We start from the raw sequence: 15,048 nt of genomic DNA, 5'->3' as shown, positions 1-15,048 counted from the left end.
AGGGGAGCCTCTTGCTGGTTGATCCACCACCAGCATCTTGGTTTTCCTGATATTGAGAACATGGTTGTTGTCACACCCTACAACAATGCTATCTGTAAGGTTCTTGTACTGCTCCCCATTATCATCTGAGATACAGTCAAAAATAAAATAGTTATCTGAGAACTGCTGTAGCTGGCATGTTTCAAAATCAAAGAGGTGTAGAGGGTGCAAGGCTTGATGCAACTACTGCAAGCAAGGGTACCTATACTTGTCCTCAAAAAAATGTTTGGTATGATACAAAAGGTTGCATGTTTAATGATTTAATGTATTTAGTTATAAATACTTGGAAATAGAAGCTGAAATCCTAAATTCAAAAGTCCTTGGTCAAGTCAAGTCAAAAAACTTTGTCATTTCAACCACATATAGCTGAAACAGTACATAGTAAATGAAACTACGTTTCTCCAGGACCCTGGTGCTACATTGGTGTATACACTATATTGCCAAAAGTATTCGCTCACCTGCCTTGACTCGCATATGAACTTAAGTGACATCCCATTCCTAATCCATAGGGTTCAATATGACGTCGGTCCACCCTTTGCAGCTATAACAGCTTCAACTCTTCTGGGAAGGCTGTCCACAAGGTTTAGGAGTGTGTTTATGGGAATTTTTGACCATTCTTCCAGAAGTGCATTTGTGAGGTCACACACTGATGTTGGACGAGAAGGCCTGGCTCTCAGTCTCCGCTCTAATTCATCCCAAAGGTGTTCTATCGGGTTGAGGTCAGGACTCTGTGCAGGCCAGTCAAGTTCATCCACACCAGACTCTGTCATCCATGTCTTTATGGACCTTGCTTTGTGCACTGGTGCACAGTCATGTTGGAAGAGGAAGGGGCCAGCTCCAAACTGTTCCCACAAAGTTGGGAGCATGGAATTGTCCAAAATGTCTTGGTATGCTGAAGCATTCAGAGTTCCTTTCACTGGAACTAAGGGGCCAAGCCCAGCTCCTGAAAAACAACCCCACACCATAATCCCCCCTCCACCAAACTTTACACTTGGCACAATGCAGTCAGACAAGTACCGTTCTCCTGGCAACCGCCAAACCCAGACTCGTCCATCAGATTGCCAGATGGAGAAGCTCGATTCGTCACTCCAGAGAACGTGTCTCCACTGCTCTAGAGTCCAGTGGCGGCGTGCTTTACACCACTGCATCTGACGCTTTGCATTGCACTTGGTGATGTATGGCTTGGATGCAGCTGCTCGGCCATGGAAACCCATTCCATGAAGCTCTCTGCGCACTGTTCTTGAGCTAATCTGAAGGCCACATGAAGTTTGGAGGTCTGTAGCGATTGACTGCAGAAAGTTGGCGACCTCTTCGCACTATGCGCCTCAGCATCCGCTGACCCCGCTCCGTCAGTTTACGTGGCCTACCACTTCGTGGCTGAGTTGCTGTCGTTCCCAAACACTTCCACGTTCTTATAATACAGCTGACAGTTGACTGCGGAATATTTAGGAGCGAGGAAATTTCACGACTGGATTTGTTGCACAGGTGGCATCCTATCACAGTTCCACGCTGGAATTCACTGAGCTCCTGAGAGCGACCCATTCTTTCACAAATGTTTGTAAAAACAGTCTGCATGCCTAGGTGCTTGATTTTATACACCTGTGGCCATGGAAGTGATTGGAACACCTGATTCTGATTATTTGGATGGGTGAGCGAATACTTTTGGCAATATAGTGTAGCTCAAACAAATTAATTTCCCCTGCCATTCCAATAAACTCTGAAGCTGCTGTACTTCACAACTGTCTGTTTCAATACTTTTGGTCATTGGCTAACAAAATGTAAATATCACAAAAGGAGTGACGAGATTCTGATCTACCGCCTCATATTTATCTTTTGATTTTAAACCCAAAAGTATTCAGTCTGTAGCAAAACAAAACTGGCCTTGCCATTCCAATATTTTCAGAGGGGATTGTATTTCATTAGAATGCCAGAAATGTATACCTCAAGAAATAACCAAATCATTTTTGAAATATTAAAACCAGAGCTACGCTTTAAGATTAAAGACAAATATGTGACAGATGGTAAATGAGGAGCTGAGTGAGTTTCCCCTCCATTAAGGAAACAGGAAGTTTTCCCATCAGCTCCTTATAAGAACAACTGGAACAATACTGTGCATGAATTAGGTAAGAAGTGTTTTTTCTCTTTGTACATTTACTTTACTGTAGTTCAATAAAAGTGAAATGTTGAAAAGTATATGCATGCATTTGAACAGAGTAACATTTCCTTTTAGCTGTTTTTTTCATTATTCTGAACAAAGACACAATTGCATAGGACCATTCAAACATTCCAGTATTAAAATCGCCTGCTAAATATCTAAATCATTTTATGAGTCTATGATTGTGGGGTTTTTTTTAAATAGTATCATATTCCAATAAGATAGCAGTAGCATAAGGAATGGTCATAAATTTGGACACAGTTGTGGTAAGTACTAGTTTTTGGCAATAGAACCTGATAAATTTAAGGTATGTTTCTGTACATAGTAGTGTTTGAAGAGAATGGCTTGAAGCATGTTTGGATCTTCTATTTGCTACCATCTTTAGCATCTTTGTTTTTTAAACAATGAGATGTGGTAGAAACCAGAGAGCTACAGTTTCACATACAGAGTTCACAATGCAGGCAACACCCTGTAAGTCTCCACACATATCTTTAAACTAGGGGTGGAAACAAGATTACCTAAAGAAAACGCCCACAGGACAGAGACAGTGTTGCCAGATTGGACGGGTTCCCGCCCAAAAGGGCTCCTTTTGGTCACATATTGCATTGGGCAAGTTGATAAAATTTGGGATGGTGTTTGATGCAACTGGCAGGTTTTTATTTTTGACTATAAACATGGCATTTTATTAATTTTCCATTCAAACAAACTTTACAATAAAGTATAATACGGAATGTTTACGTTTTAATAATATGGTTCAGTTTAGCCAACAGGGTTCAGGAGAGTCCTGTCCAATCAGTCTTGATTGGCGGGTTGCGGTACTCGTTGTACTCATTAAGCCAATATCACAAAATTATTAGCAAAGCTGTAAGTGTTTTTATCATGCCAAAGTGGGGTAAATATAGAAAGTCCTACCAAAAAGAATGGGAGAGCGACCCGTTCTATAATATTTCAAGAGACGTTCTCATCAGTTCTGCGAAGATTCTCTGCATTAAGTCCCTACAAAAAGGTAAGCGTGTTTATAGGCTATTCTTCTGCTATAAAATTTGGATGTCATGTTTGATAATTAAACAAAACGTATACAACTAACAGTGTGTGTGTGTGTCTAAATAGTGCATTTTGCACTAACCCATTTGTTTTGGGTTTTATGTTTGTTATTGTATTAGTTATTACAGCATCACATGCATTTTGGGCTGGTATTTTTTAATATGGGCGAGTTTTAAACTTTAGTTGGGCTGGAAATCTTCAGTCCAATCTGGCAACACAGCACAGAGGCAGAATTCAAACCCCGGAGGTGCATAGCATATACTTTACATTAGATTACTTTTTATTAAACATTTTAAGATACAAGTGCTGAATTAAATAACACTGAAGGTTATTAAGCAGTTAGAGTCTGATATTGTTTTTAATGTACCATTTGAGTATAGTGATAATCTGATCATTGTTATTATCATGCTGTTGCTGTTCATTTTTAAATGAAAAAAGTCAAGTGTATAATGGCTGCTACAGGTAATAATTTTCAGTGAGTTTATCTGTGTTGCATTTGGACCTGTCACATACTGTAAATACTGCGAAATTAAACATTAAAAATGGGATGTTGATGGGTCTACTAAACTGATATTTAAGTGTAATATGGTGAAATAAGTTTGTCTCTCCTGGTCTAGACAGAATCCTGCATAGTGGTGCATGCTATGCAGCTTTTAAACGGTTCCTTACTGACTCCATTAATATATAAAGCCCTGGTGTCCTTCGCTTCTGAAAAACTAGCTTCATTGCTGGTTAACGGGAAAACCCTTTAAAATATATTCTAATGTGCTGGTTCCCTGTCCACTCTCGAGTATAATATACACGTTTTCTAAGGCAACAAGGTGGAAACTCGAATATGCAGTGAATTAAACCAACTTGAGCTAGGTGAATAAGATTGGCGTGAGAAGGGCGTACTACTACCATACACACAATAGTATTATGCTCAGGTTGATTGAGACACATAAACAAGGATAATTTCGATAATATTTATAAACACTTATGTGATGCATCATGTGAACCTTTCAGAAAATAACGAGAGAAATTCTACCCTCTCGGAACAAGTAGAATCGGGCCTACTAGGGGTCTAGATCCAAATTTGGAGCCTGCAATAACCTCAGACAGACAGCGTTAGATGGCAAAAAGCTTACTTGATCCGAGATCCCATTCTCATCTCTTTTTCAGCCTCAATGTAGCGATGAACTTGTTAAAGGAATAATATCCATTTGACAGCCCCGTTACACAGCATACACGAACCACCACACGCGACAATCACTAGCGAGTGCATGCAGGAATTCTGGGAAATGTAGTTTTGTAAAGACACACGGGAAAATCGCTGGAACGGGAACTATGGAGCTACTGAACTTCATTTACCAAGCAGCTCGTTTTAAAGTACGCATTGAGTCGCGTGATGAAAATATTGGCGTAACACAGGGCTGCGCAGATTGGTCGCTTTAATATATATATATATATATATATAAGCTCAAAGAATGCCAAGAACCCTTGTTTTTGTTTTGTTTTTGTTTTGATGATTTTTAGGGGGGTAATTGGAATTGTGGAATTTTCTTCTTCTTCATTTTATTATTATTATTATTATTATTATTGTTGTTGTTGTTGTTGTTGTTGTTGTTGTTGTTGTTGTAAGAGTTGAATGAAAGAGATTCTATGTTTTGTATATAGTATTTATGAATGGACTTTTATTTTTACTGGTAAGATTGTAAGGGACTTTTATTTTGCTGAAACATATTGAGCAGTGACTTTTTTTGGAGGGGTCAGTGTAATTAGGCTGAGAAGAGAAAAAGGGAGAGAAGGGCTATGAATGAAGAGCTCATCAAAGTGTCCGTGTTTTATTATTGTTATTAAGCCCCCTGAATACCCACAACACCTCAACTATTACATTATTATTATTGCTAGACCATTCCCAAGTTCAGTTCTCACAAAGAGAAATCAAAGTCTCACCTGTCTATTGAGGTGAAAGTTCAGATACACTAACTGTTTTTAATGGGAGGAGTTAATAAAAACCTACATCAAAAAAGCAGCATTAAGATGGAAAATCAGACTGAAGAGATACTCATTCATATGAGAGGCAAAGCAAAGGATGTTGTAAGATTTGGAATCAGAAATGGTGAAATTGATGTCCAACATAATCCACAGCCCATCACTGGACACTTGCACAGACATTTTAGCTCAAGGAAGTGCTCTTCAGTGACTCTAGCCTTCTTTTATTTCACCCTTCCAAAGGAACAGGAAGATCCATATGAGCACTGGCTAAGATTGACAAGAGCTGCTAATGTTACTGCCTGCTGCCTGAAAGAGTAAGGTAAAATATATGACAGCTCCAGTGTAGAAGTCACACGTATGTTTATTAGATACTGCCTAAGCTGTAACTGTTTGTGAGGTTCAGGAAGTGTTGGATGAATACCTTCTAAAGATGAGGCTTAGGTCTACAGCTGAGGGTAGTAGCAGAGTCAACATTAACAGGGCTGATGTTAGCCCTAAGTCTAAGTTTTCGGATAACAGCATAGAACAGAAACAAACAGTATACCAGGACAATAACACTCCAAGACTGATAGGAATTCAGGAGAAAGTGTAACTGCAGAGGCCTGGTCATGCTCAGGCTTCTAAAAAGCAAAGTACCAACAACAGACAACTAAGAATTGAGGGCCTAAATAACACACCATGTTCTGTGTATGAAGATGGCTCCCACTCTGCCCTTACCCATTGTAGGGAGAACAGACTGTTTTTACAGTGTCACTTACCTGGCACACTAGATACAACTGCCCAGAGGGAAGACAGCCCCCTCTCCATGGTCAGCAGGGAAACTGTTTGATCTGGATGCAGGAGAGGACAGTGGACATTCCATCTCCATTGGGGGATGACAATGGTGACATGCTTTATTTGATGCTTCTGCTGTATGATTCTGCAGAATGGAAGGATGGAGCAGTTCCACCCAAACTCAAAACAGCTAAACTCAAAAGACCTTACAGCCCATGTCTGAGCATTTAGTGTGCGGTAAACTGCCCCAATCTGATATCTCCTCAGTCAGGTGACCTGCTGTCAATAACCCCAATCAGCTGTCTCCTCCTTATCAAGGAAGGGCTGGGTTCCAGTTAAGATCTTAAATCCCAATGAAAAGCCACTTACCATCAAAAGAAATGCAAAGTTTGCTGTTGTGCCTGCCTGTTTTGCTGTGCAAGACTGAGCGTGCCCAATTTAGTACACAGTAAACACAGAGCTCATCACCAACACCAAGGTCAGAAGAAGAGGTCTCACATATCTTGAGTGATATGGACCTGCAGGATTTGGACACCTCATCTTATGAAGTCCCCCTGGAGTGGAAGAATAAGCTGCTGCAAATCATTAAACAGTATGAGTCAATATTTTTGAGACACAAAATGGTCTGTGGTGAGGCGAAAGACTTTGTGCACAGAATCCGCTGTGTATGATGAACTATTCAGACTCCCCTACAGGCGTGTCCCACCATGGCATTATGACAAGTTCAGGATTGCAATGAATGAGATGAAAGAATTGGGGATCATTTGTTAATGATCTACATTACAAAGACCAGGGAGATGGTGGTGGACTTTAGGAGGCCCAGGCCTCAACCTGAGCCTGTTACTATCAACGGGGACTGTGTGGAGTACCTTGGAGTACAGCTGGATGAAAGAATGTTTGATGCCATTTATGTTCAAATTTTCAACTGTTCTCTTTAAACCACAAATGTGATAATTAAACTAAGGTTCTAAGTTTTTCCCCTTATTATTATTCTTTTTAATTATTTTAAGATGCATGCATGAATTGAGGGTGTCAGAAGGTGTGATTTTCAGTAATGGTGTTTTCCATTTAATCAAGTAGCATGTGTACAGTAGTGTGACTGTAGTAATGTGACTTGTGTTAATGTCAATATATCTGTCTCTGTCATATACCAGTGATCCTCACCCCTTCTATTCTCCAGACCTGCCTTACTCATTCTGACATCCTACTTCTGTTTGGTGTTCTTATCACCTGAATATAACTTGCTGCTGCTGAGGATGGTCCCTCATGGACAACCTAAAGATCATAATGATATTGCAGTGGTCCGCATCACATATAAACCATAAACATGGCTGTGGATGTTTATGGATAGCCTTTGGACTGCAATTGCTATGAACGGTTTTGTACTCAGGTATCCATTATTGAGCAGTTAATAACTATTAATAACTATAACCAGAGAATTCAAATTAAACTGTAATGACAATAATGTCCATAATGTACTCAGTGCCACTGAGATGAGCATGTGTTCCCTTTTGAGTCTGGTTCCTCAAGGTGTCTAATACTGCTTTTTCAAATAAAACAACAAAATCGGAATTCCTGTAGAAATTCAACCAGGCTCCTGATGATTTCCTTTTTCTGCTTTCCAGCAGACACCTATGCACTTCAATGAACTCTTTGTGAAGTCAGTTAAAGTCACAAAACTTGATGAAATTCTTAAAGTTGGTACTCAAACCTCCCTCCCACACAAATCTCGGATGGTTTCAGATGTTTTCCTTCTTATTTTGGACTAAAACTAAGTGGCTCAGGAAGATTCCTGAAGATGACAGATCACATAAAGACTCATTTACTTCATTGAAAGTCAGCACACTGCACTTTACTCACCTGCATGTTAATATATTACTCCCCAATCTGAAATGTTTGCACATTCTGTACTGTTACTTCATGTAACATAATTGCTCATCATGCTACTACATAAGCTTATTGCACATCACATTCTATTACCTTTTCTCCTTACTATATACATTACTTCTTTTATATACTTTTATACGAAGACTATACGAAAAAGCTTGCCTTACTGCACATGGCTGTGTGCATTGCACAAATATAAAGTTAAACCTTTGTATTTAAATTTAAGGTCATAAGATTGAGTAGATCTTTGCTGTGAATAAATTAAAGGTTTTTTCCTCTTATTTCTGCCATTTCCCTTCTGTTCTTCCCCCTCTCTGAAAATACAAAAATAAAGAGAAGGAAAATAAGGGAAAGACAAAGAAGTGTTGATTGCATAAAGAAATGAATGTTAGATAAATATTAGAACTATGTAGTTAATAGTGCATGTGTGTGAATGAGACTGGTATATATTCTCGTATAACCATATTTTTGTCTTCGCATAACTGTCAGTTGATAAAAAATGTATCCACTGATAAAAAACTGCTCTTCTTCCATCATTTATAATTTGTCTTCTTATTTTTAGGAATTTCTTCCTTGTAACAACAGTTTCCCAAGGATATGTGTTTATAGCATTCTGCTTTTGCTATAAACAGTCTAGCCTCTTTACTTTGGGTTTTTCCCTCCTAGGCAGTGACCTCTGTGGAATGTGGTATTTGTGACTGTTTTATGTGGAATCAATAGTTTATTGATCAGGAATTCTCTAATAATGTTTTTGGATGGGTATTCTGGTGTCCTGGAAAAAAGGCTATTGTCTTTCATTTTGTTTACATAAATCCAGTATCTGTTCTTTTAAATAGTTTGTTTTATTTGGTTATTGTGTCAAGAGTTAACAGTTAGAAGTAGTGTTTTATTTTCCTTTGTTAGCTCTTCAACTTTTTTCTGACTAAATTTTCACTAACCACTGCTCATCATGATGAAGTTTGATGGTGTTACTTTATTTGGGTGTTGTGATGTTTGACTTTGTCATCACCTTTTTCTTTTTTTTGTGTTGACGTAGGTATATTAATGGTGGCTGATATATTTCTCTGGTTCTTCCATGTCATATGAGAGGATATTGTTGTCCCTTTTTATGAAATATATTATGTTTTTTCATTGTATTTTATTGTTGATTTGACTGAAAATCTAGCACTTTGTCTCATGGGAGTATGCTCAGTAAACCATAGGCAGGAGAGAGATCAGGCAATACACAGATTTATCTGGGTATATAATCTCCGCTCCAGCTACAGTCCTCTAGGAGTATAGACATGTAACTGGGTTCAGTGATGTACTGTGCATGAGAGCAGATGCATTTGATTTATTCTCATTGGGTGTTTCTAAAACATGATTGAAAATATCAGAACCTCAGTAATTGCTAAATGAATTAAAAAACAAAACAAAAAAAAACACATTCCTAAACTTTGAACACCAAGTAGCCAAGCCATAAACATCATAGCTGAGAGAAGGACCAAGGCCTAGGAACCACAAGACACTTTATATAAATTCACATCTTCTTGATGTAATGATTTTGTGAAGTGCCAGTCATCCTGAAATCTGGATCACAGAATCATAATTCATCTTTTTGATGATTCCTTGCCAAGTGCTAAGTGGTGATGCAGAACATCATCCATTTTGCATTTCAACAAAAGAGTATGTCTAATCTTTGTAAAATTTCAACCACTGCATTGTCAGATCATGCTGAAAAAATAGTTATGCCTCTAATTTTTAATGGTCAACACAGTTTAACCCACAAAGCAAGAAGTGAGGACATACCTCAGTAACTGCTTGACATATTGCCATAGAGTTCCTTGGGAATGGTGTCTGGTTTTCTTCTAACTAAGAAGCAACTGGGGCTGGGCCTCTTAATCACTGCTAGAAACTACAGGTATATTAATATTATTGGGGTTTTTTTCATTCATCATTTGTTATACTGATTCACAAAAGTAAGCATTTTTGTAAGTAATGATTAACTTCTACTACTTTGGCAGGGGCTGGAATCTTTCGCTGGGTATAGTTAAGTCTGGTCTAACCTTCACAGTCTGCTGCCACCCTGACCCTCCCCAGGACAGAGCAAAGGGAAAAATTATGGAAAGTACAAAACAACAATTTTCCAGTATTTACTTATTAACATATTCTGAATAGTTGCCACTTTAGATATCCCACACATACTTTATATTCATCATAAAGAACCCATATTCATTGTTTACATTATAATGAATTCTTAAAATCATCTTAACATCATAACATTAATATTTGAATACATTGGCATCAACAGGATACAATACCACCTATTTGTGGCAATGTGTATCAGCTTACAGTTACATTATAACTCGAAGGATGTAGCATGAAGGATGAACATGCTAACACATGTATGTTTGCTAACACATTAGTTACTGATAAATTACACATTAACATTGCCTTAATTACCTTCAATTTGCTGCTTGCATCAGTTACCGATGAGTTATTTGCTACTCTAGTCATTAATCTGCGTTAGTAGGCTAGCAGTTGACTCACTCATTTGTTAATTAATTCTTTTCTGATGGGTTTCCTTAATAAATGATTTAATTATTGTCAGCTCATACACTTTTATTGGAAATTGTTACATTAAATGCATGTCTTTAACCTGTCAGCACCTTGGATTTCCTTTTAAATGATATTGCATTTATGTACATACGTAATCACTTTCTTTTCATGCTTTGAGCCCTCTTGTTAATGTTAAACTGAAAGTAAAAGTAGAAAAAATGCGCTTGATAGAAAGAGAATTAATCCACATATGAATTTTGCCTTGGTTATTATACCTTTTTTTGTGGAATATTTGGAATAACCTTTAAGAATAATGTTATGAAGTTAGGTGATATGTCTGTGAGGTAAGTGAAAATTGCCTTCACTTAGTTTTGAGTCAAGTTTTGATTGGCAAGGCATCATTTTGTGGTGTGTTATGAGGTTCTTTTATACTGACTATAATGATCCTGCTGAAAAATTCAGCTTGGTCTAACCTGCTAACATGTGCCAAAACACAGGATGAGCTGGTCAATCTGGGAAATAAAAATTGATTAAATTTGCTCTGACTTATAGATAATTTTAAAAAAAACAAAAAAAACAACAACAGTATAGCAAGTAGAAAATATTTGTTGACCAATTCAGTCAAGCAATGAGGAAGCTGGAAAACAGTTTACTAGTTTGCAAAACTGGTTTTCCATCTTAACCATCTTGGCTTATGTTTTGGCTGTAGGTAACTGGTCAGACTGGTTTTTCAGTAAGGAAATAATTGTGATGATACTGAAAAAAAAAAAATACTGCATATATTATAATTGTTTATATTATAAATAATATATGTGTATATTACAAATAATATATGCAAGTAAGCATTGTCCAGTTTTACCTGGTTATATAATTCACTTTGCTGACACAAAAAGCCTATTAGCCAACAGTTTTATCTAAGGTATAGGCTTCCTATAGCATGCCTTTGTGTGAAATACACGCACAAAACATCATATTAATACAGCCTTGTTCGAAACCTTATTATTTTCCAGATGTTTAAAGTTCACATTATTATTTTTTTAAATTATTTGTTTAATTAATTTTTTTTAACAACATCTAAAAATTCTTAGATGTTTAAAAAAGTTTTGTAAAAAAAAAAACTTTATATATATATATATATATATATATATATATATATATATATATACAATGAATATAATAGATACAACTGTTACAGGAAACCACACTAACTGATTTTTAAAACTTGTTGTAATTCTCTGAGTTATGCCACAAGATGTCAGTAGCTGCATTTGCTCTTGAAACAAACCCTTTGGGAATCAGTTGATCATTTTTGTTTAGCATGCTCGCTTAATGTCAGTGTTATTAGATTATTAATTGTTTTTAACATTGTGTATAAATTCTATTCATTAACTTTAATTAACTGAAATTTGATTGTGTGAAATGCAATAAAGTTTCTTATAATTTCATTAGTGTTTCTTTATGGGGTAAACAAGATTGTAAGGTATTTCCTATTATGGAGGAGGAAATGCTCTTAGTACACATACAGTGGTTAGCAAAAATGACTTACCCGCTGCACAGAGTTAACACAACAAGTCAAGCTAGACTGAGATGACTGAATTATGTCAGGACCACTTAATAAAATAATAAGTGTGTCTGTGTAGAGAAACATTTTAAATAATGTATATAAACAGACAAATGTAATATGTGCAACACCATATTCTGCAACTAGTAGTTTTCTTGAAAGTTGATATAGCTGTGGGAATACACATGATTTAGAATGTAATAGTGAGTAGTACATTTGGAACAAGAAGGTGCTGCCAGGTTGACATACATTTATAGACGAATATGAAATCGCTGATAACTCTTCAATACTTAATGTATCACATAAAATTAGATGAGCAATGTGTTAAATTAGCCATCCTTGTTTTTTTTTTTAAAAATATAAGTAATGGCTACATGCAGTTTAAGATGTGTACTGTGCACATTTACTGCATTGTATTGAACCAAATCAAGATATGAACAAACACAGGATTTCATGCATGGTCATGGGAAAACTTCCAGGGAACCTGGGTGGTTTCCAGCCCTGCCAAGGGAGTTTCTTGTAAATGCACTCATTTCTCCTCAGTGGCGACGCCACTTGATCATGCGGCAGTACTGCTGCTTGCAAAAAGTCACGTGATTTACAAGAAATCCAGGCAGTCTTTAGAGTAGCCACTAGTGTGAGGGCACGTGAATCTCTCAGTTGGGAAAGAACAGCTTTACAGCTAATGCTCATTTAGGATAGTCATTTTGAAGCAGATCAGAGATCTGTATATATTGCACTGTTCCATGCATGCCATATTCTGTTCATTTTAAAAGATTTATTTATTTATTTATTTATCCTTGGCTTCAACCTTACATTTAGGTTTCACTAATGTAATGTTTGGTAATTATGCTAATGTTTATGTGTTTGAGGTAACAACAAGTGGTAACAACCAGTCTTGATGAGTTATTTAACCTGTGTAATTTTAAGAAGACAGATATATGGGTGTGTATGTGGTAGGGGTGAGGGGTGTTTTGTATGACAAAAGTACAGGTAACTAGGTATTTAAAAGTGTCCTGGGCATTACAATGAGCTATGTCTGATTCCATAGCTGGATAAATGTAACCTGGAATCTGATGTCAAGTTTAATGTCAATGTCAATGTTTTTGAGGATATAGCTAACACAAAATTTCACCATTTGAAATTTCGCATAAATGGGAAATAAATTGGACTTTTTTTTATAGGCACCTTATCAAAGCTTATCAAAGTTTGCTACCACAATTTTTATGAGCTTACATTTAAGTCTTCATACTATAAATACCTGATGTAATTAATTACCATAACACTTTAAAACAAGAACATTCTATGTTGCAGATCTTGCAAAGGAGATATATGTACTATATGTACTATATATATATATATATATATATATATATATATATATATACCTTATATACGGTCAGCTTTGAAGTCTTGATGACCAAAAACATTCTTGACACTGTAACAGAAATAATTATCAGAATTAATACACTGAAAAAATGCTAAACATCTGTTTTGTCATTTTCACTGTTATGTCTTCTGGTTGTTAGCCATCTAAGAGATTATTGTCCCAAACCAGAAAATCCTGCTTTGAAACTCTTCTGTAAGAGGCAAAAGACCATGGGTCTCTTCCACGATGCTTTATTGTGGCCATGGAGGTCATGGATCATGTTGGGCCTTATGGGTGTCAAATGTGGATTGGACTGATGAATGTCCTTACACTTGTTAAAAAACATACAATAAACAGTATTACAGAAAATAAATTAAATTATTTTATGGATTTTTGAACCTTAGACCATGGAAAAGCCAATAGATACCAAGCTCATGTCTGGCCTAGGTAATGACACCATTCAAATGATTAAACCTGCCTTTAATGTTACTGATATGTAGTATGACTGCTACAGTGATATGTTAATAGTGTCACTTTAGTTTTGACAAGTGAATGTTATATTTACTCTGTTTAATGATTTTTATTGATCTGTTTTTCAGTTCTGTTATGTTGTACAGTCAAGTTGGCCATTTAATAAAATGTCTTTATTAAAATCCCTCTCGCTCTTGACAGTATTTTTGAAGCACATCCATAATTATTAGTACCATTCAAGACAATAGGCCAAATGTTTTTATATAAAGTAAATATTAATTCATTCAGTTATTACTTGACTTTTCTTTGGCAGAAAGCAATTCTCAAAAAACTTCTATATTTAATATTTTCTCTCTAAAACATGACAAATTATTGAAAACCCTAAAGAATCTTTAAAATAAATGCAGATCAGTTACCACCATTGGGAAAAGCAAAAAGAGTCACAAAAAAACAGATGGCTGTAGACCTGTACATGTTAGATAATGAATATAACCATGGCTCTAAATGAATATAAATGGAAATAATTCCATTAATTGTTATAATTAAAATGTTTAAAACTATTGAAACATGTCAGCAAGCCCAAACTGTGTATACTGCCTCCATATATGGTAATCATATAATGAGCTATTTGATAGTATTGCAAGAACGTTTCCTGAAACAAGCCACAAAAAGCAGTGGCACAAGTTTACCAAGATTCAGTTTGGCTACAGCGGAAATTGTGTTCTAAATATATTGTAAATATATGATATACATAGGCAATGAACACTTTTAGCATGTTTGATGAAAAAAAGGCTTAATATAAGTCTAAGCCTAAATATATCTCATTGCATATTTTAATAATACAACAAATTATTTTGTTTGTTCATTTTCATTAATTCATTTTACTATTTTATCCTGGTCAGGGTTGGGCTTTCTGAGCAACCCTACTTGCGGTATTAATAATTGTGAATTGTCCTTGTTTTGTGTATTTGTTGGCCCTAAATATTAATTTGATTTAACAGACAGTAGAATATTCTAACTGTAGTTACAGTTGAACATGTTTACAAGTTCAAACCCTCAGATGATTCCTAAAAGGAATGCCCTTCAAGTTAAATTAAGCCATATACTGATGTTATCACATTTTCAGGAATGTACCAGAGCCTACTTGTACTACCAAATAAAACTGAATATTTTCTTATATAATGGGTATAATTAAATATTGCAGTGATATTGTGAAATCATGAAAACATACTA

The 15,048-nt window shown here is 36.1% G+C and overlaps 1 protein-coding gene across 2 annotated transcripts in view; it reads right to left on the bottom strand.

Moving 5' to 3' along the window:
• dennd1a (DENN/MADD domain containing 1A) overlaps positions 1 to 4,514 on the bottom strand; it is a 46,575-nt gene extending 42,061 nt beyond the window's left edge. For both annotated transcript variants that reach the window (XM_058415926.1, XM_058415927.1), the window contains exon 1: positions 4,366 to 4,514. In XM_058415926.1, the coding sequence (XP_058271909.1) occupies positions 4,366 to 4,388 (23 nt within the window). In that variant the 5' untranslated portion in view covers positions 4,389 to 4,514. The remainder of the gene's footprint in view (positions 1 to 4,365) is intronic.
• Positions 4,515 to 15,048: the final 10,534 nt, after the last annotated feature.

The sequence above is a fragment of the Hemibagrus wyckioides genome, linkage group LG18, assembly GCF_019097595.1.
Source record: "Hemibagrus wyckioides isolate EC202008001 linkage group LG18, SWU_Hwy_1.0, whole genome shotgun sequence".
NCBI classification, from domain to species: domain Eukaryota; kingdom Metazoa; phylum Chordata; class Actinopteri; order Siluriformes; family Bagridae; genus Hemibagrus; species Hemibagrus wyckioides.
The sequence above is the reverse complement of the archived record's forward strand: the minus strand, read 5'-3'. Positions and strand labels throughout refer to the sequence as shown.